At 39.3% G+C, this 21,883-nt stretch overlaps 1 protein-coding gene across 1 annotated transcript; it reads right to left on the reverse strand.

Moving 5' to 3' along the window:
• Window positions 1-519: 519 nt before the first annotated feature.
• Window positions 520-16,012, reverse strand: MASTL (microtubule associated serine/threonine kinase like). The gene is made up of 10 exons (XM_076332356.1): window positions 15,890-16,012; window positions 15,001-15,089; window positions 13,550-13,656; window positions 13,084-13,216; window positions 12,307-12,479; window positions 9,893-11,137; window positions 8,072-8,210; window positions 4,907-5,020; window positions 4,715-4,816; window positions 520-1,622 (listed from the first exon to the last, which is right to left on the reverse strand). The coding sequence occupies exons 1-10, from the start codon at window positions 15,958-15,960 to the stop codon at window positions 1,465-1,467; spliced, it is 2,331 nt and encodes a 776-aa protein (XP_076188471.1). The 5' UTR covers window positions 15,961-16,012; the 3' UTR covers window positions 520-1,464.
• Window positions 16,013-21,883: the final 5,871 nt, after the last annotated feature.

Raw genomic sequence — 21,883 nt, forward strand, 5'->3', positions numbered from 1 at the left:
TCACACCTAGAGCTGGGATTTGTCATTCTGAGCTGTTAAGAATTAGCTCCCTTTTGGTCCTAGGAAACTTCCTTTTTCTCTACCATTCCCATTCTTTTCCCAGCTACCTGAGGGGGCAGCAGGAAGCCTGGCAGACACGGTTTGCTCAGAATTCCATCAATAAATCTTGTCTTCCAGGAAGCAGGGCAATGAAGGGACAACTCAATCCCCCTGCAAGAAGGGTCAGTTCATGAGATTCAAAAGCCACTTGGCAAAAATTGCTAGCAAAATGCTTGGCTTCTGGCATGTGGCCACTGGCTGGCACCACCATCTAGCACAATTGATCTTTATCTAGCAAGTACAAACCTGAAAAATAAAAATCTTCAGTAAGTCAGCTGAGAAAGATACCTATGCAAGAAAAATATTGAAGATAATTTAAACAAAATTACCTACAAATAAACCTCTAAAACCTAGCAGATGCAAGTTTTGTGTTGCATTTGAAAATAGATTTAAATATACTTCCCCCTAATTAGGATTTATAATACTGAATATATACTTGTAACTTAAGTTCTAGTAAAATCTAAGATCTGGTTGTGAGTTTACAGAACAGTGTTAATTTGCAATGCATTGTAGTCTTTAATATATAGCAGCTTCAGTACGAATAATACTTCACTTGTTAGCTAACATTCAGGTGATTTTTTGTTTTCTCTCATCTGACATGAGTGAGCACTAACACATATCCTCAGCGTTTTCTATTTAAAACAATTGCTAAAACATATGCTGTTCAGTCCACCTTCCTACAGTGTAAGTGGTTACACAATGCACAGTATCCTTTCCCTACCCTGCTTGTAATAGGAAAGGATCATAACCAGAACTACCCTCAATCTCACATGCCACATCTAGCCGAGTTAACTTTGAACACCACTGTCTCTTTTAACCCTTCTTGGGATAAGATAAACAGAAGTAAGACATTTCAATGCTCCATTAAGATTGCAATTTTCCATCTTGAATAAAAACATCGGTTTTGCACAGTGGATGTGTGTTCAAACTGGTCAGAAAGGACTACTCCCAAACAAGACTGCCATTACACCGAACTACCAATAGGTAAGTTATAAATGCATGATACTTCTGTCTAATTATGTCCTTTCCCTATTATGTTTAACCGGGAAATAACTTCACACCTCCTGACTGGAGTTACTCATTGCTATTACAAAAAGCCCCATCATTGCCAAGTGTATTAGCTCCAAGAAATACAATGCTCTGGCCTTTTAGTAAGGTGCAGCAAATGAGATAAAAAGTAGCACTTGATACCAGCTAAGTTTTGTACAGTAGCTTCACTTTAGAACAAAGGATACAATAATAAAAACAGACCGATAACTTAAACACACTCTGAATTTGGCAAGGAAACTTAGTTAAGACCAAACTAGTGTTATGGGACAACCTGTAAGTGTGCAAAAACATGGAGAAAGTTCACTTATCTTGATGCTATAAGCTAAATCCAGACACAGTCAGGTGCTGAGCGTTATTCCTAGCTTCAAAGTAAGAGGTATCGGTTTCATCATCCGGCTGAGGTATAAATGGCATAGTTTGATTCTGTAGATTGTCCCAGTCCACACCATGAAACAGGGCGTGATGTTTCAGTTCTGAAACAGAAGTTCATATAAGCATTATAAACATCCTTTTGTCCAAGCCCCTTAGTCGCTTTGTTCCCTTGATGCGTAGCTGTCAGTAGATTTGTTCTATTTTGCTGTTTTGGAAATTCACAAAAGTGCAAATTGCAGTTGGGTTTTGATTACCCCCAACCTCAGTGGGATCAAACTATTGTCATGCCAACCAACCATCTTCCCCTAGCTGGAGAACCTATTCTACACAGCGCACAGAGTGGATCCCAGGTGCCCTCGGGGCATTTCTCATGACAGGGCACCACAGAAATTTTAAGTATCACTTCAAAGTCTGTTTCTAATTTTGCCAAAGTTCTGTGTTGAGTAGACACATGGGAGTCACTCCCACCCTTCTCCACTCCAGGCCACCTGCCTTTTGCTAGCTCACGGAGCAGTCCTCTGCTTTGTACAGCCCCCTTTGGCCTACCGCCAGACACAGAAATCTGAACACCCTTACGGTGAAGTTACCACAGATCACCAGATTCCTCTTTCCCAGCCTGAAGGTGGGATAACTAACCAAGCTGCAAGACTTTCCGACTCAAGGAGAACTGCCCTGCCCTGTCCCTTCTGACCAGAAGGTGACTTCCTGGCACGCAGGATCTGATGTGTCTTTTACATAACCTGGAAACACCACTCCCTGATGAAAGTGACTTTGCTACTTCGAGTCAATCCAAGAAAGCACCTTTCCAGCCAAGTGGGATACAAACCCATGTTTTTATCACCTGCACCACAAAAATCAAAAGCAAACAGAAAAAAAAAATAGGACAGGTAAAAAAATACCACATTTAGAAGGAGGTGGAAGTTTGACCAAGACAAACACTACAAATTTTAATTCTCAGCACGCACCACAGGCTTTTAGCTGATAGACAGTAAGACATTAACACTTGTTTATTAGTTCTACATTTCCCAATCAAATAATATAACACAATATTAAAGTTTATTTTAGACAAAAGGCAATAAATCCGAGGGTTGGTCTTCTAACTCCTTCTAATAGCTTCAGCAACCATACATGCGGCAGGACACTGCACAGATCCACTATCTCAGAACCGTATGTAGTTCCGCTCTTAAGAAAGTTCTCATGTACTGAAAGCTGTCTTAAGCTGAAAAGGTGAGCAGACTTCATTGTCTTTTCCAAAGAAGTATTAATGTGTACCATAGCTGGCAGTGAGCTCCTGCCCACATCTTTGAAGAAGGGGGAAAAAACCAAACCCAAACTTTGGACACCAGTGTTCTCTGCCAAACGCTGCTTTAAAGCTTCTCTTATCTGGAAAGACTGAACTCATAGAAGCCCAGCACTAGTACATGACGTAACTGGGATTTCTCAGTAAATTAGGCTTCACGCTGGAGAAATAGAGAGAGGGAGAGCATGTGTGTTGGGGAGGAGGGAGAAGATGACAGTGATGGAAACTCAATTACAATGAAGAAAACTTAATGGTTGTCCTGAAAGCTACTCATCCAACTTCACTTCAGTGGCCTATAAATTGGCTAAAGAGATCAGATACAGTTAAAGGTCCTGACAAAGAATGAATTTCCAAGAACTTCAGATTGAAAGAAACCATGATGTCGTCTAGTTTAAATTTCTATGCATGACAGGCAACTAGATTTCACCCTATTATCCAGGAATAAAGACAGTAACTTGTGTTTAACTAAAACACCTTCAAATTAAGACATTAGATGCTTTTTGAGAGACATTAAAGAGACACAGGATTCCCTGTTGACATCATGATCTTCATTTATAACTGTGTGCCTTCTCTAATTTGAATTGGCCTGGTTTCAGCTTCTAGTCTTTAGTCTCTTTATGAGTAGGCATTTCCATAATTTCCTTCTCTAGTGATTTCTTGGGCAGTTCTCATAAGATTTCTTCTTCTTTTTCCAAAACATCTCACTCTAAGCTTCCTTCTTGTTATAATTTTTTTTTTTTTTTATAAAATATAGTCACTGTTACAACAGCAAATGTTTAAAGTCCTTCTAACAAGAGGAAAAAAAAAATAGACTTTGTATACTATCTATTGTCTAACTCTGTGTTCCCCTATACATTCAGTAAAGACAGGCTGATTCCTAAGAAAAAGCTCTTTTGAATTAGCTTTTGTAGGAGGCTTCACTCCCAAACTGTAGGCTTTCAATTAAAGTTCCTAAAATCAGTTAGGTCAAAAACCCCAAATACCTGTTACTGAGTTAGATAAGAGTGAACTTTGGTACGTCAGATGTCAAACACTAAACAACCATAGCAAAACAGCATTAAAGCAAAACAAAAGTTCAATAAAAAAAACACCACCCCACCCCCCAAAAAAATTTCCTCATTCAAAAGGGCAAAACCCTGCAAGAACTACAAAAAATAGCACAACTTGTTAAGTGTTTGTCCTGGTTTCGGCAGGGATAGAGTTAATTTCCTTCCTAGTAGCTGGTACAGTGCTGTGTTTTGGATTTAGGATGAGAACAATGTTGATAACACACCGGTGTTTTAGTTGTTGCTAGGTAATGCTTACACTAGTCAAGGACTTTTCAGCTTCCCATGCTCTACCGACTGAGAAGGCTGGAGGTGCACAAGAAGCTGGGAGGGGGCACAGCCAGGACAGCTGACCCAAACTGGCCAAAGGGACATTCCATACCATGTGACATCATGCTCAGTATATAAAGCTGGGGGAAGAAGAAGGAAGGGGGGGGACGTTCGGAGTGATGGCATTCATCTTCCCAAGTCACCATTACGCATGATTGAGCCCTGCTTTCCTGGAGATGGCTGAACACCTGCCTGCTGATGGGAAGTAGTGAATGAATTCCTTGTTTCGCTTTGCTTGCGTGCGCAGCTTTTGCTTTACCTATTAAACTGTCTTTATCTCAACCCACAAGTTTTCTCACTTTTACCCTTCCGATTCTCTCCCCCATCCCACTGGGGGGGAGTGAGCGAGCGGCTGCATGGTGCTCAGTTGCCAACTGAAGTTAAACTACGACAGCGTTCTGGCACTATACATGGAACCTAAATAGGCATTCAAATTTTAGTCTAAATTTTAGGAGGACACCACCACTTTGAAATTTTTAATTAGTTGCAAAGAACGCAAGAGAATTTTAATACTAACCCTTCAGTCCAGCTCTCTTCGTACTGTCAATTGTTAGAAGAATATCTATTGCATTTTGGGCGTTATCAGACAACTTTTCTTCACCCTCAGGCCAGGGAATATCTACAGACAAAGATGCAGATGAGTCGGTAATTCAAACCATAAGACAAATGTTGCAAATACATACTTTCCCTGATTACTGAAACAGATTACCTCTTTTCAAAATATTTTGGAAGACTTGTGTTGGTGTTTCATCATTAAAAGGTGGAATTCCAGTTAGAAACTCAAACAGACAAACTCCAAGGGCCCACCAGTCTACAGCAGAACCTGATAAGAGAAATCCAGGTCATTACACTAACACAAAGGTTTAATGATATTTGCAAAGATCTGAAGATCAGCCATGGCAGAAATTGAAGAGTGTTTAAATCCTGCAAAGTTTCTTAGAAATTAAGGAAGAGACAAAATAAGTTGTACTTAATAATCATGCAGAAGATTAAAAATGTATTAAAGGGCTTTTTAAAGCCAGCCTGCTCCTTAATTCATTATAGATAATACCAGGGTTTACTGATAAAAGCAAGTGGGCTCTTCAGAACAATCTAATTATCAACTCCCATCCAGAGAATCCAGGAGCTGACTTCTCCAAGAGATTGTTTTGTGATAAGAAACAGTTGTCTTTAACAACTGCTCTAGAGCCTGGATGAATGCTGCAGGTCGTAACCCATATCTTTCTCTCAGTTCTTTGAGAAGACTCCAAGAATTCAAACTATTGAACTTAATTTTCATTTGTCTAAATTTATGTCAAAATATTGAAGACAGCTTGCAGAACGAGCCAGCATGCAAGAAGCTGGAATTACTTTCCATTACACTAAAGCTGATTAGGGCAATGCGTAGTTACTAGCTCTCTCTCCTTTGTTATTAAATAATTTTGGTTTTCCACATTCCAGGGTTATTTTTGCCAAACCCATCTTATTAACCTACTTAAAAACAAGAAGGCAAAGCAATCCCAGACACCATTGCATGCATTCTAAGCTTTCTGCATCTTTAAGCCATGCCCACTCCACTGTATAAAGAATTGGTGCCACGCTGCAAAAAAAATCTTTGAAAGAGAGTAAGTATAGTTTTTCTTGGCTTTTTTGGCATATAAAAAATTAAGACACCTCCAAGTTAAGAGAACAAATGTTTTGAGCCATTTCAAAAGGACTATTGACTATGTTTAGAAATGCTGAAAACTGAAATGTATAACTAAATAATCTAATGCACTTTTAGCAACTTTTAACAGCAGTAAGAGTGCCCCACCAAGCTAAGCATATCAAAGCAGTGAGATAACATCCACTCTTGTTAGAAGTACTTGAATGTTCAGATAAAACGTTCCCAGCTTCAGTCAAAGTCTACTAAGATCACAACTCTGAACAACGTAGTAACACAGGTTTCAGCAGCAATTTTTCCCACCCAAAGTTTAACTGAAGATTAGATTAACTCCTACCATATCCCTGCTAAATCACGTCTATCAATACTTAAAGCAAGAAACAGAAACACCAGGCCTCAAGCATCTGAGCTTTCTTCACCCATACACAAAGTAATTCAGACTGATCGCATAAAGTGAAAGGAAGCAATGAGGAAAAAGTGTCTCTAGTTTATTTCCTGTTACACAATATCTTTAAGAATGCTGACTTTACTCCTGAAGTACAGGTTTAAGTGTGATTCCTGATAGTTTAGTCACAGTGATACTGATATTTCCCAAATCTTTTGTGGAATTATCACATTCTTATGTGGAATGCATATTGGACATATCTTCTATCTAGAAAGATTGTTCACCAAAACAATTTTCTTGGAAATTGTGATCTAGTTATGCTTTGACTGTTCAGTTACACTGAACACTCCATTTCTGCACAGTATATAGCAAACTCACCAGAGATCAGAGTCCCTGCATATGAAAAGACAACGAAGCAAGAACATTACAATTATTGCAAAAAAACCCTAACAAATACAAACATCAAATATCAAGTATGATTCTCTGAAGGCATAGGAATGCAGATTTTTTTTTTCTTAAGGTGGTAACTCAACAATGAAGAAAGATAGCAACGTTAAATCTAAGTTAGAAATAGAAATAAAATAGTTTTGTTACATGATTATAGTTTAGGATTACAACTACATTTACAAGCAGGTTAACAACACCAGAAATATTTAGTGAGGGAAAGTTTTGAATTCCAAAGTAAAAAACCTTGGCTTCACTGAAGGTAATGGGAGATTTGTTATTTCCTGACATAAAACCCAGATTCTTTGCAAGTTATCACTGAAGTCCTGGAAACACTCAATAATTGCACGGAAGTCACCTTGCAACCAAGTTTCACATTGTCTAAGTAGTATTGATTACATTTCCAAACTATTATCTAGTTTTAATGCCTGCCAAATAACCAGGATTCCTACATGGAAGTGCAAAAACAACAACTACATATGTTTAGTAATTTTAGTTGTTAGTTAAATTGTTAAATCTCTTCATACAGTTTTAGTTAGTGTATATTGGCTGCATACAGCAGAATTTTACTGTTCCACAGATTAGTAATCGCTATTTCTCAGTGAAGGTCTCATATCTCATAATTTTCCTAAGACTATTAGATCAACAAAATAAAAGTATTTATAATTACATTTCTATCTCAAAAGTATACAACAAATGTATCGGGGATACATTGCATTTATTTTTTGTTAATGGTTCTTGCAAGTTAGCAGGAAAATATTTCAGACTTTCTGTTGATCTCAGTGGAGCTCAGGATTTGAGCTAAAGAAATTTATGCACTTCAAAGTTGTGCTATTTTATTTTTTTTATAGTATTTTGCAAAAAAAAAAAAATTTGATGGCTACTACTGTCCACTTATATGGGAGATCCTGCCAGAAATCTTGTGTTTCATGAAGTCACTCAACTCAATAACTGCTTTTAATGCAACTTCATAAACTTGTCTGGATGCACATAACACTAATATCCATAAACATGGTATACATTCTAAGAATAATTGGAGGCTTAACCCTTTCATAGTAAATTTCACTACATTCCCCCACCCTGAAGAATCTTTAAGGACACTGAGGATGACCAAGTTGTGATTCCTAAGCCACGTACAAGTCTCGGGCTGCCTAAGCACAGCTTCCAAAGCATTAGATTAGCAGCAGGCAAGACTACGCTGGACAGTCAAAACCTCCGGTCACATGAAAAAAGTAAATGGAAGGAGCAGCTGAAGCAAACACAGCCATCCATGTTGGCAAAAGCTAAGCACTAGGTATTTTTAAAGAATTCACTATCATATTACTTAGAGCTCTAGAAACATTTAGAACTGTAAATACATCACCTTTCAAGTATTTACAAACTCCATGGTTTGTTTGTCTTACCATGAGGCTTTGTCAAAAGCAGCTCAGGTGCCAGGTAGTCTGGGGTCCCTAGGATGCGTTCACCTTCTACTGGGGCAGCTCCTCTTCTTACGCTTTTTGGAGTCCTATATGGTGTGCCAGCATCTCCCTGATGAGGTGTCTTAAAAGATGCAACAAAGACTTCAGATGTCAAACAAAACCAGCTGAGAAACTCCCATCTCCAGGCTTAGTAATGGGTGTAACAGTTGATACTTAAGTTCAAGTCAAGAACATGTCACAAAACGTACATTCCCTGAAAAAGCATGTGTGAAACCTGCTTCCATTTCTTTATCTCAACCATCTCAAAGCATAAGAAGTTAATCGATGCCTACTCCTTAAGAAAATTTTCCCTAAGTTCTTCCTCCAGTGTCAAATCCACAAGTAATGTCTCACGAGTAGATGAAGTTCTGCTCAAGTTAGACTTAGTGACTGTTTACAGCTACACAAACCTTCTGAAAGTAATTTGGGACATTATTTGAAGATAAAATATGCAGGCTTACAAAGAGATCAATAAATTCTCACAGCCAATAGGCTGACTGCAATGAAAGATTTCCTGTTATGACCTAGAGGTACTACTAAATTATCTTGCAGAGACTCTCATTCTTTATTTTTCAGTATACCCTTAATTCCCATATATCTCGTATAATTTTGTTTCCAACTTCAGTGCAGCAGAGATCAATTCATAATCACGATGCCATAAAGGCTACAGAATTCACTATTAAAATAGAAAACAGGTAATCAGATCGCAATGATGTGATTTTAAAAAGAATCACAGAAGTATATAAAAAAAGTATCCTCCTGTTCAAATCTAAGTTACAAAAACATATAAAGGCATCAGCCATTTATTTCTCAGGAGATGCAGTACATACTACTCTGACTCCATTTCAGCTGAATGCAAGCTAAGTTTCATAGTCAATTAAAATTTTACACAGATGAAACAGAAGCTAGCAATTCAGACAAAGACATCAGAAAAAAGGCTTCCCCAAAAACAGCGTTTTGAATGTCCCCTTTTGGTGCACCAAATCATTCAACACACTGCCAGTTCTGTCAGAAAGATTTAAATCCTACAACTAGAACTTAAGTAACTGGATGAAGATCTTGTAAAGCTATGCCAAAATTAAACAGGAAACTCGGATTGAAAGGTACACTTTTCACACATCGGGGCTCTAATTTACTTTAGGACAATAAGATTTTTACTTACTATCAGAAGGATTAAAAAGGTCAAAGCAAAAACTTCATAACCTGCAAGCAGCCATTACTGTTTACATCAATCTTTGTAATAGGCTTGCAATTGGTACTTGACAGTACACATTACACTATCACTTTTACCAGGATAAAAAAAAGAAAATAGCAAGTACAGTAGCAGTTACTAGCAGCTGAACAGCATTTGCAGACTCTCTTGGGAGGTATGCAGGATAAAAAAAAAGAAAAAAAATCAAAGACCTCCCATTACATCAGGAAACCTGTAATTACTCACAGGAAGTACCACACTGCACTAGAAGTAGGATTAGACAAAATACCACAGGCTTTCTTTACCAGTTCATTGCAAGAGCAGAGGATTTCTCAGAGGTGGACAGGCAATGCATGTTGAGCCAGAGGCAAACCAGTGGACATACAGTTACTGCTAAGCTCTTACAGATATTATAAGTTTGGCCACACAAGTGCAGTAAGTGAAAGCCTGTCAAAGGTCACTGTGACAGACTACCTCAAACTATTTCAATTTTCCCTAAATTAACAACTGAAATAATTTCAGATCACTAATGTGTAATGCATGCAGAAGTTTCTACATGTCTCCTTACATACCTGGTAGACCCTAGATGGTCTTCCTTTCTGTAATGGAGTAATAGCTGTTGGGTAAGAGCCACTACAGGCAGGTGAAAGATCCATTATATCCACAGAAACCATGCTACATGGCTCAGATACATTGGATATATTAATGGGACTATTATAACTTCGAAAAACAACAGCGTTTTTTTTAAAGAGAGTCAGTGCTTCCATCATCTTTTCTGAAGGAGAAAATACTGTGTCAAGGTAAGTTTCTTTCATGTGTTTTTGGTCATTATCCTTTTCATGATGTAACAGCTTGCAGTCCTGGACAGTATGTGCTTCCTCTCCATTTTGCAAGGCATCTCGGGACTCTGGTGATGTTATTAGCATGCCTTCTGTTTTTGGTTCCTCAAATGAGAGGTCTTTAACACTTTTGTCCAAATCTAAAAGCTGCTTTTCTAAATGGCTTTCTGTAACAGACATTTCAGGAAATAAGTCAGAATCTGCACTGAGAATTCCTAAAGGTTTTTCATCATCAGTGCCTAAAAAACTTGAGTTCATGTACTCCTTTTTATCATCCTTTTCATAGTCTGCATCCAGATCACATATAAGATTTTCGGCTATAATTGGAGTAAGTGATTTTTCTACTGTTTGCTGGTTACCAATAAAACTCTTAACTTCCTCCGTGCTTTTGCAGGTGTCACGTAGGCATCCATCATCACAAAGCATTAAGGATTGAATTTCTGTTGTCAAACCCGTCCTTTTGTTTGCTGGAAATTCTGAGATCTGACAGCCACGTTTATATTCTGCGTTGCTTTTTTTAACATAGTTAAATTCCTGACAAGGACTAGTGTCAACTAATTCAAAGCTTCTTTTTACACCTGGCTTTTCAAAAGTTTCTTCCTCTTTGATAGGCTTGACAGGCTCATTCTGCCTTGAAGGTGACTGTTGTTGACTGGAAGTTTCTGCTGTTTCATTACTCATATCTCTTTTACTTACAGAGAGTTTTTCTTCCCAAATCTTATTTTCAGAAAGACATTTTCTGACTATGCCTTTCACATCCAGTGTGGTCACAGGAGTATCTGTTATATCAGAATGTTCACTTCCCAACTTCTGCCTACTGCCAGAATCATTGCTGCTGATGGGAGAAATGGCAGACTCCAGTTCTTTTTTCTTTAAAACTTTAATACCTTTGCTATTCAGTAATTCTACATTCGAAAGGAGAGCTGACCCACTGCTACTTGTTTTGCCTACTGTAGAACATAGTTCATCTTCACTTTGCTGCAAATGAGCACATTGAGTTTTGAGTATCAAGAAAAATAGGATTACAGCATTATAGAAATATGTCCTTTAAATACCTTATTTCCACTTCCATAAAGAACTGCAAATTGGCAAGCATTACTTATTCTTTATAACCACTAGTAGTGACAAACATGTCATAATACATTCAAAAAAATTCCAGACTAGATTAGGGATAATTTGATAATTTGACTTTAAGAACATAAAATAAGCCTACTAGAATACAATAGAAAATGCAGTATTTTTAAATGCCTGGGAATGAAGAAATATAGCAATTAAAGTTGTATTTCTGATTTTATGTTAAGAAGTTAAACTACAAAGTTCTCAGTTTCTAAGAAACCCCAAACCAAAGAACCCCATCATACTACCCTGTGGCATTTTATACTTCAGAGATGACAAAAGGAAAGTCTGATGTTACTACTATTTTGGTAACAATACTAAAAACAAGACCTTGGGAAATGGACAGATAAAGAATTATAAATTGTTTTAAACGTAAGTTTTTGTGTGATCTAAATAGGAATCATGGCAAGGGACTAAATAGCACAGCAGCATTTTCTTTTAGGTCTGTATTTGTACAGAATTTCATTATCAGTTTAAAATAGGAGAAAGTATTTTGTATCAGCTATAAAATTACTGGTGTTAGCTCAGTTGATACAAAACCCTTCAGTAATATAAACCTTAATTTTTCAGTTTTTAATAGCTAGTAGAAGTTCGAACTATATTTTGTTTATTATTTTTCCTAAGTTCTGCCTTTTAAAGAAATTCTTTTGTCTGCATACTGAGCTAATAAAGCTATAGGGATAAGGTCAGCTTCCAAAGAGCCAGTACTCCCAGCATTGCCCATCTTGTCAAGAATAGGGCTAAACCAGTGCCATCCAGTAGAAGCCCTCTCTTTCACTCCTTTGCTGCATGCTAAATGGCATTTGCTTTTCCTGTTATGTTGCACTGGACTACTATTTGCTTGAAGAAAAAGTAATACTAGTTTGATCCAAAACTCCTACTCAGCAAGGATTACAACCCCTGCTCCTTCTCCTGTAGGAAGGCTTCTCTACACTTGAAATAATTGCGGAAGTAAGTAGGAGATCTGCAACAGTGCATATACAAGTGCAAGCTTATTCTCATCTATAGTGGGAAGATGAAACAGTCCTGACCTCTACATCTTTCTCCCACCTAGGGCTGCTGCAGCATTCTGATTCCATACTGGACAGGTATGTGTGCGACTGACTACTGGCACTGGAGGTACCAAACCTTTTTCTTGACTGAAGCAGAGTAGGAGTTAAACTTCTCACTGGCATCACAGGAGTTAATTGAGAAGTATCAAGATCTTGAGAGAAAAAAAAAAAGTTATTCAAATGTTGATACAAATAGGCAACATACATTAACCAGCTTCGCTCCATGTCAGGATTTCACATCGAAGGAAGTTATGGAGAGCTATGCATGATATCATAGTTTCTCTTGTCATCTTTCCTGCATAGTCAATTCACTCATTTTTTTGAAGTAGGGCCTTGCCAAGAATTTAAAAGCAATATGAAAATTAACTCCATAATCGCCTTCTTTCTCATTTCAGGTTAGAAAAGAGAAAGCAGCAAGATAAGACAATTTAAATGAAAGCACACATTGCTATATTAAATCATTTTCGATGAAAGCATGCCAAGAACTGACACTATTTCTGTAAAATCTTAAAGAGTCATTTTGAATTCAGTGGTTGTGCGTTTGAAAAAAAAAAATCAAAAGATAACATAAGTAGTGTAGGTGAAAACATGTCAGACCTTAAGTACTGGAGGAACAGTAGACACTGTTGCAGACTATCAGCAAGACACTGATAGAAGCACACCTTTTATCAAGTGGGTCCAAGCTACTCATATAAAATTAAAAGACCACAACCTTACAGCCAGAGTATTACTCAGTACAAGGCTTGGTATACTCACATGTTTTGAACAGTTTAGTTGAAAGAGGGGTATTTTCCTTTTGGACCATAGGTAAGGGAGAAACCACTCCATGCAGACTGTCAGATGATTGACTTGAATTGCACCCAGGCATTTTCATTCCAACAGGAGTATACTATCAAGCAGGAAGAAGCATAGTTAAAAGTTAATGGAGCCTGAACGAAACATCCAGGATTGAGTGTAACTTCACACATTCTTTATTACTTTTGCATTGGAGCTTAGCCATGCCCATTTACCAAATTATCTGAAGCACAACTGATAGTCAGCGACTTGAAATATAGTCTAAGGTAATCACTTCAGAACTTCAAGGTACTGGAAACATATAATAAGTCATTCTACCAGCTGGCAGAAGAGGTGCAAGGATAGCCTTATCACTCCTATTATTACATTTAAGATAGTAAGTAAACTAAAGGAATGAAATACTTCAAAGACAGTGAAAATTGCTTACAAAACCCAGAGAACTGATGAGAGACAACAATTGTCCTGGAGTACGTGAGTAGTCTTGTTTTGGTTTTGCCATTGATGGTGTAGTAAGGATATCTATCATATTTATCTCTACAAACAGACAAAAAAAAAGAAGCAGGTCAGATTTTCCTCTTGCTATTAAATAAGCAAAATCACGGGCATTTACTTAAATTTTATCAAGAGGGAAAAAAATTTAGTCACATACTGAACAAATACATGAAAGAAGCCACCAAACCCAAGTAAAGACATACCCATACATTCTTATTCAATACAAGCTGTTTCTTCCTGTACATCCATCATAAAATTACAGTTTATAATTACAGAAACTGTAAAAGTCCAATTTTTTTTCCAACATACTATGTTGTAGGTGTTACATTTTCTAATTTGATACCAGCTTTGGTTTTTAGGCAGCAATTCCAGCCTATGGCTTGTGGGCTAAGATGCTAAATTTGATTCAAAACCTGCCTTCTCTCCCAAAGACATCTCAAAAAAGCTACAGATGAGTTTTTGATAGGTGAAAATTTAACCTTAGATGCCATTTTTTGCTCGCTAGAGGTAAGTAGGCTTATAGGTTACATATCACATTCAACTAGACACAATAATCTGCCCCATTTGAACTTATCAATTAAAGCAGTATATTATAGAAAATACAGTATACTTAGGAAATTCCTCTATACTCTTAAAACCATGAATCAGAAACTCCATAGAGAACTCTGAATTTCTACATACCTTTAACTGTATAAAAAGGATGTACCTGCCAGCAGCTGTCTCAAAAAACTAAACCAGTGCTGTGCAGCATTAGTTTGGCTGACATGGCTAAGGGGTTGGCGGTGCAAACTAGTTCAGGAACTGGCTATTCACCATAAGACCTGCGGCCTATTGCCTGTGCCAGACAGTCATTTGGCTATTCTGCTACTTGAAAACAGTATGTTCATATGCTAAAGCACTGATTTATAATCTTCTGTTAGGGACTCGCCACCTCTCCCGTCCCTCACATTAACGTCTGGAAGGTCCCAGTTCAGGTTGGAAATTAAGATATACAAGGACAGAGAAACGTGAACTGAAGGACAGAAATAGCCAGAGAAACACCAAGAAAAAGCCAGAATTATTCATTCACCCTTTGAATTCTCTTAGTGGACTTCATAGAAAACTTTGAAATCCATACCCCTCAAGAGAAATGGCTCTAGATCATATTTCATACACCCTTGTCCCAAAGAATAAATAGTTTAGCTTCTGAAGTGCAACACATATAGCAGACCCTTTACTAGCATGTACCTTATCAGTACTTACCTACTAGAAATCAGATATTAGTGCAACATTTGGGCTTATTTAATTGAAAGCTGCCCTCTATGGGAATGTAGAGCATTCAAGAATATGGGAATGTGATGCAAAAACACATTCTAATACAACCAAAAGGATACAGACAACTCTTACCTCTGTTCAGAGTAACTCTGGAAAGCCCAAAGTCTGTCAACTTTATATGGCCCTGATTAGAAATGAGCATATTGTCTGGCTTCAGATCCCTGAAAACATGAATATAGTTGAAGTCAGCAAAAAGACAACTGAGCAATATTAAGAAAGTTAATTGACCAGAAACACTCAATACAAAACATTGATTATAGCTGTTTCTCAGTAACATCTGTTAGCCAGCAGAAGATTCCAACTGGAGGAATACACCAAAACAATTAAACATATCTAGCACTAAATATTGTACAAACATCTCAGGCCTTGTAAAGCTTCCACGCATGTCACAAGAGTTGCATATTTTGTGTTTCAGCAGGTTTAAGTGTTCTTCATGAATACTACCATCACATTTACTAATGTGTAGCTCCTACACACAACAGTACACAAGACAAGCAAACCTCTAGTAAAACTTTTCACGTGTGCTCTCTGTGGCACTACTGAATGCAGCAAAGAACTCTCACTACAGGGGGAGCATTAGAGTAGTCAATGTCCCTTTGCCCTAGTTACATGCTTGCAGTATCCAGAGAGTTCCTGAACTAACAGTCATTTAAAAGCCACAGGGAGAGGGGCCCTAGAAGGCAGCATAGCTGCTAACACACCACTGTACTGGAGGAAGAGCATGCAGGCAGGGGAAAGCAGTGTATATTTGTCTGCTTAACATATATGGACAGATTTTATTTTAGGTGTTGTTTCATGACATTGCTGCAGTGCACACACACAAAAAGAGCTTCCAGAAGCTCTAGCAAACGAGGTAGCTGTTACTATGAAATGGTGGTTGGTTATGTGTTTGACTGAAAAATTAAAAACCCAAACTAGCAAATACTTATTTGTAAGGAAAAAAAAAAAATGTAGGTTTTACCTGTGGATTATCCCATGCCGGTGAAGATAGTCAAGCGCCAACGCTGCTTCAGAAATATACTTAACAGCCATTTCTTCATCAAAATATCCATAAATATGGAGAAGAGATTTGACATCTCCACCAATAAGGTACTCCATCACCTGCCATTCAAGTGTTTTAAATTTAACATTTTAAAACACATTTCAAATTTCCAAGCAAAATACAAAATAGCTTTCACCTCTAGGAAAATATAATTTTAAAGAGCAGAAGCTGATAGAAGCTTCCTTGTGCTAACTTCATTTCCCACACAATACTTTTCACTGGGATAAAATAATTAAAGCTTCAGATGACAGAGGGCATGAAACATTTTCTTTTAATAGACCATTTACTTATTTGCCTAGCCTACTTTCTGCAGTCAGCTTTTAAATTAACTTCTGAAAGATTTCTACATTATAGAAAATAAATTGCAAAGCACTTCTGTGAAACTCAAGGCCTGAAGCCAAAGACCACTGAAATTTTGATTTGTATAGAACAGGTATCTCGATGATTTTGTTTTGCAAGTGTTTATACATAACATTAAATTCAGACCTGAGCCTTGTGAAATAAGTGCAAGTTTCCAGAAATGTATACAGCAAGAGCTACTGTGCACTTAAGACATGAAAAAGTGTTTAAAGAATACACACATCCAAAAAAAATATGTAAATCCACACATTACTATGGCCCATGTTCTATTCAAGATAAAAGAAAAGTCAGCGGAGTTTCAGAAACTCACTCTTCAATGACAAGAATGAATTTATGGGGTTTTGGTCAAGACATCTCACCAGTACATAGATTCCAATATACAATACTATTCCATATATATGGCTCTAGCATCTCCTTTACAAATCCTTTACCCTGAACATCTCTACTCCACGCAGCAGTTAGAGATTCCAAGAAAATAAGCCTTCATTTACACTCAAAATGCATTGTAGGAGTGCATAGCAACCTTGCCTCAGAATTTAATCAAGCTGTTCACTGTGTCTGATTTACTGTAAGTACACAAATTACACTAGACGCTTTGTAGACAGTTTTAATCCATACTACCTTCATGTGGAGGCAGTATATAAAACCATATTCAAGTCCTACTGTATTCACAGTGCTCCATGTAGACTAGCACTTAGTTTTGCCACTCAGTTATCCTCTTGTCATCTAGGCCAATTACCATAATGAATTTTGAGCACAGGCAACAAGTAAAACAGATTTCCTTTAAGTGAGCCACAGGGTATCTTTCAGTCACTTGGATTCTGCTTGAACAGAATGGTTCCTTGTTTTGTTTTCCCTAAGATTTCTACATATTCCTAAAACACATTAGCTATTAGAAAAGACTCTCCTGTAAAAAAAAGGGAACACAGGTGGAAAGATCTCAAAGGTACCAGGGGAAGAGAAATATTTCACTTGGTTCAACCATTCTGAGAAAGAAGAAAGTAAAAGTGACTAAGGAACACCCACTCACTACCATAAAAATATGTTTTCAGACATGAATATAGTTCTGCACTCCATTTTCAACGCTATCATAAAATACCACAGCCATTTATTTACTCACTAAATAGACGTTATTAGCTGACTGAAGTGAGTAGTATAAGTGCACAATGAAAGGACTTTTACTGAGAGCCAATGCATCCCTCTCTGCCTGGACCTGGTGAACCATGTTTTTGTTGATCATGTCTGCTTTTTTCATCACCTGAAAGACAAAACAAAATCAAATAGATAAACATTTTTTTCTTTGCTCAACCCACAGTTCTTTAGTCAATTAATCTATCTCTGTACTTCAAACTTGCATACATATATACATATAAAAACAGAGCTATAACTTCATATACAGACAGAATTTTAAACCACAGGTTATTAGAGAACCTTTTTCATTGCTCTCCTTCTAATTCAGTCCTGAATGGAAATCATGCTACCAATATTTACTGCAATTGCACACACTGGAAAAATGAGAGTTTAGGCTGTATGTGAAATTAAGCTGCCCCGAGGTATCCACAGTACACAACTCAGAGCTAGGAAAAAGTGTTCAACGCTTAGATATCCATTTGCTGACCAAGTCTTTCCATCTCTTCAGAGGCTGAGATATATGGCCTGAGGATTGAAAAAATAGAGTGCAGCAGTAAGCCATCCCATCTTGGCATCCTCAAGAGCAAGACTGCAACTATCCCAGTCTCCAATTCTTAACTTTGCAGAGAAAGCAAGCAAATTTTTGCTTAATTTAAAATTAACAAATCAAGTCACCCAACAAATACTTGTTTCCTTGGGAAGAAGCCTCAAATACAAGCAATTCACAACAAAGAAATAACAAGCTTAACTGTGAATTAGGCTCCAATTCCTGTATTTAATTACCCCACTATATGTTGATGCCCACTCAATAGTAATCTTGAATAGAAGATGCCTAATAGCTCAGCTGATAGGTATTTAGGCAAGCATTACATATGCATTGGATGTCTGCCCACCTTCAACATCTTTGGTCCGGATATGTATAGTGATATTAAAGCAAGTTTAATTTACCCATTCTCTATGCAACACAACTGTAAAAAGTTGAGTCTACAGCTACCGCCACCACTCAATAACAGAATTTGATAACATATAAAAATAGCAAGACATAAGAAGTGTAATTTGATATCATCTATGTAAGTGTTGACCTTAACTGTAAAAAATATTTAGCATATGTTAAATTCAGTAGCTTGGATAATCCATAAGTCTCACTGCAATAGAGATAAAGGATTTACACAAAAGCTTTTAGGTCACAATACTTTCAATAAACTTGTGTAAGATACTAAAGTAACGCAATTGAACCACTCTATATGCAGCACCTAAACTGTAGAAAATTAGTTCCCACAGCTACCATCACTGTTATCAAAGTCGATACAAAAAAAATTCCAAGACATACAGAGAATGCATAGAACCACACTTTTAATAAGTGTTGACCTTAACTATACAAATATTTAGCACGTGTTAAGCATTGTAGCTGTGAACAATCCATAAACCTCACTGAAATAGTGATAAAGGATTTACACAGAAGCTTTCACCTCAAAATACTTTTAACAAAATCATGTAAATAAACATATATAGCTCTAAAGAGCAATGTCTATTTTGCATGACTGTTTTTACATTTTCTTTGCTGCATAGTACACAATTGCAAAGTCAAGCTCGCACAAACCATCAGTCAAGTTTTTCCTACTGACAAGCCTAGCTTTTAGTCCTTTGCGTATCAACACAGAAAATGCAACAGCTTTTTTTAAATGTGTACTCAGCAAAAATCCTTTCTATAATTTGCTCTCTTTATACATCTCAGAGGCAGACTTTTCATTTATGAACAAAGGCGAGAACGCCCTCCCAGTGGCACGACAACTGAATGTGTTCAATTGTAGCAAGTATTTACAAGCAAGAAGCAAATAGCGCACTAACGCTTTGGAAGGCTTTTGGCGTAGTTCCCTCGACATTTAAGGTACTTCTAAAAGCAGCTGTCATTATCAGATGCCTCCTAACCAAAGCCTCCAGGCGAACAGGAACGTGAGGAGAAAGCTAAACACAGCCGTGCGGACAACGCATCTCCCAGGCACCAGGCTTCTGCCAGAGAAGCGGCAGCTCCCCAAAAGCCCAAGTGCCGGAAGGCAGGGGGGGCTCATGCCGAGGCAACCCACGGGCCTGCCGGGGCAGGCCTCCGCGGGACGTCCCTTCCCCACAGGGGATTAAACGAAAGGAGAGGGCGGCAGCGCCGCGACACCAGGCAACGAGGGGGCCCCGAGGGCCGCAGGGGGCGGGGAGGCGCCCCTCGCCGCCCCTCACCTTCACAGCATAGAGCCTCCCCGCCTTGCGGCCCAGGTACACCTTCCCGAAGGCGCCGCGGCTGATGGGCTTCACGATGGTGAACTCCTCGATAGAGGGGGGCCGGGGAACCTCGATGCGCCTCGGGCCGGCAGTTGGTGGTGGTGTTGCGGCGGCGGCGCCCCCCTCCCCCAGCCGCGCCTCGGCCGCTGGCTCCACCGTCCCCATGTCGCGCCTCGGCCCTGGCGCCCCGCGCCGATTCAAAGCGGCGCCTGCCCCGCCCCGCGGCGTCACCGGCCAACGGGTCGGCGCGGGGGAGGAGGGCGGTGCTCTCGCGAGACCCCTGGCGCGGCGACCGTTGTGGCCGCACGTAGGCGCCCGTAATGGCGGCCGGAGCGGCGGGGCGGTAAGCGGCGCCTCGCAGCCCCGCCTTCCCGTGCGGCAGGCCGCCGGGGGCCCTGCTGCGGGCAGTCCCCCCGCTCACGCGTCCGGGCAACGCCGGGGCGATTCATGTGCCTGCTGTGAAGCGCGCCCGCCGCCGCCGTTAGCGACGCCACGGCTGCCGTTCTGCGCAGGCCTCTGCGTGGCGGCGGCGGCCGCGATGTTCGCCCTCCGGTCTCGCCCCTGCGGTGCCGCTCCGGGTGGTATCTGGTGAGCAGTGTGCTCAGTTTTGTTCACAGCCGGAAGGAGTTAAATATTTATTACTGATGCAGGCAAGCTGAATAAAGCTGGTTGCAATGTCACCTTCGAGGTTTGTGAGTGTTGCTCTAGTGCAAGTATTTCTGATAGGCTGTTGTCACTCTCTCTGGCTAGAGCGTCTTGCATCGTTACAGCCTTCCCAGCTTGATCAGGACTCCTTAAAAATTCCCTCATTCTTTTTATTGTATATAGCAATTAAAAAAAAAAACCCACAGCATTCATTCTGTGGTGTTATGTTGTTAGAACATCCATTATGACAAACTGTCAAAGGTGTTGATCTGACTAATAACTACTCAATTTGTCATCGAGGTTTCTAATGTGGCAGTAGGTTGTTAGTTGCTATGAGCGGGTAGACCATCCTCTCATTTCCATGGGATGCTTGAAGGTCTAGGAATTCAACAGAGCGCACTGTGAGACATTAAGGAACTGGAAGGTAATTATTTAGAAATAAACAACTTGATTTTGGTTTCCCACAATAATTTTCTCATACGCTTCACTCACATTTTCTCACACTTCATACTTGCAAGCTCCAAGAGTTGTGCATCCAAGTGGCGTAGCCAGCATAGCTCGTGTGCAAGAGAATGCTACCCATCCAGTCCTTACCATCGCTATTGAGCCCTTACTGTCTCTTGGCATCCTCTGGATGGGTGATGACAAACTTCTTTCTGGGCAGGTCTTTTATGATCAGGAGTTAGAATAACATGATCTGTTGCTTCCCTCCAATTCTTGATTCCTTCAGCCTCCATTAATCTTAGCAGGGTCGTTCCCCCTTTTCTTTGTCTCCTTATTTTGGATATCTCCATGGCTACATTCTGCCTTCCTGTTGTGGCAGCAGGGATGGCATTTACAGCGGGCTCTGACCTTCTTGCCATCCTCCTGTTCCCAGAGCACAGGCCTTCTGACAAATCATCTCTGATAGTGCCTTATTGGAGCACAGGCTGCCTGCTCTCGTTTACACAGCAAGCTCCCAGCTGTGCTCTCGGTCATTCTTTTAACCCTTGCCTTACTGCTTTTATGTTGCTTTCACATATGCATTGCTGTTCGTAATTCATTCACAGCAATCTTAATTGTTCTGCTGCAGTCTCTACATCATCAATAAGCTAGCTCTACAGAGGTCAGTGCAGAACTATGGGTCTCTGTTAACACAGTAGATTAGTTTTATCAGGCCCCAGTTTTGCTTTAAGATACATCACTTATAATCTGATACTGCACAGGAAGGCCTTGCTTGTACTTGTGAAGGAGTGCTGCTATCCCACAGATCCCAGCAACAGATGCAATTTAATGAGCAAATGCAGAAAACATGTTTTAAATTAGCTTTCTATAACGGTGTTAAATACAATTTATCATTGGCTGTACCTGTCATTTAACTCTGCAGCACTAGTTTACCTGTGTCTCATTGGCAGCGATCCCAGTAGAGAAGCCCAGCTGAGAGCAGGAGGGATTACTCCTTTTGGTGGCATCACACGCTGACATCAGGTTACGCCAGTTGTGAAACTCTACCGTCAGCCAATGTGT

This window comes from Aptenodytes patagonicus, chromosome 2 (genome assembly GCF_965638725.1).
Source record: "Aptenodytes patagonicus chromosome 2, bAptPat1.pri.cur, whole genome shotgun sequence".
NCBI lineage: Eukaryota > Metazoa > Chordata > Aves > Sphenisciformes > Spheniscidae > Aptenodytes > Aptenodytes patagonicus.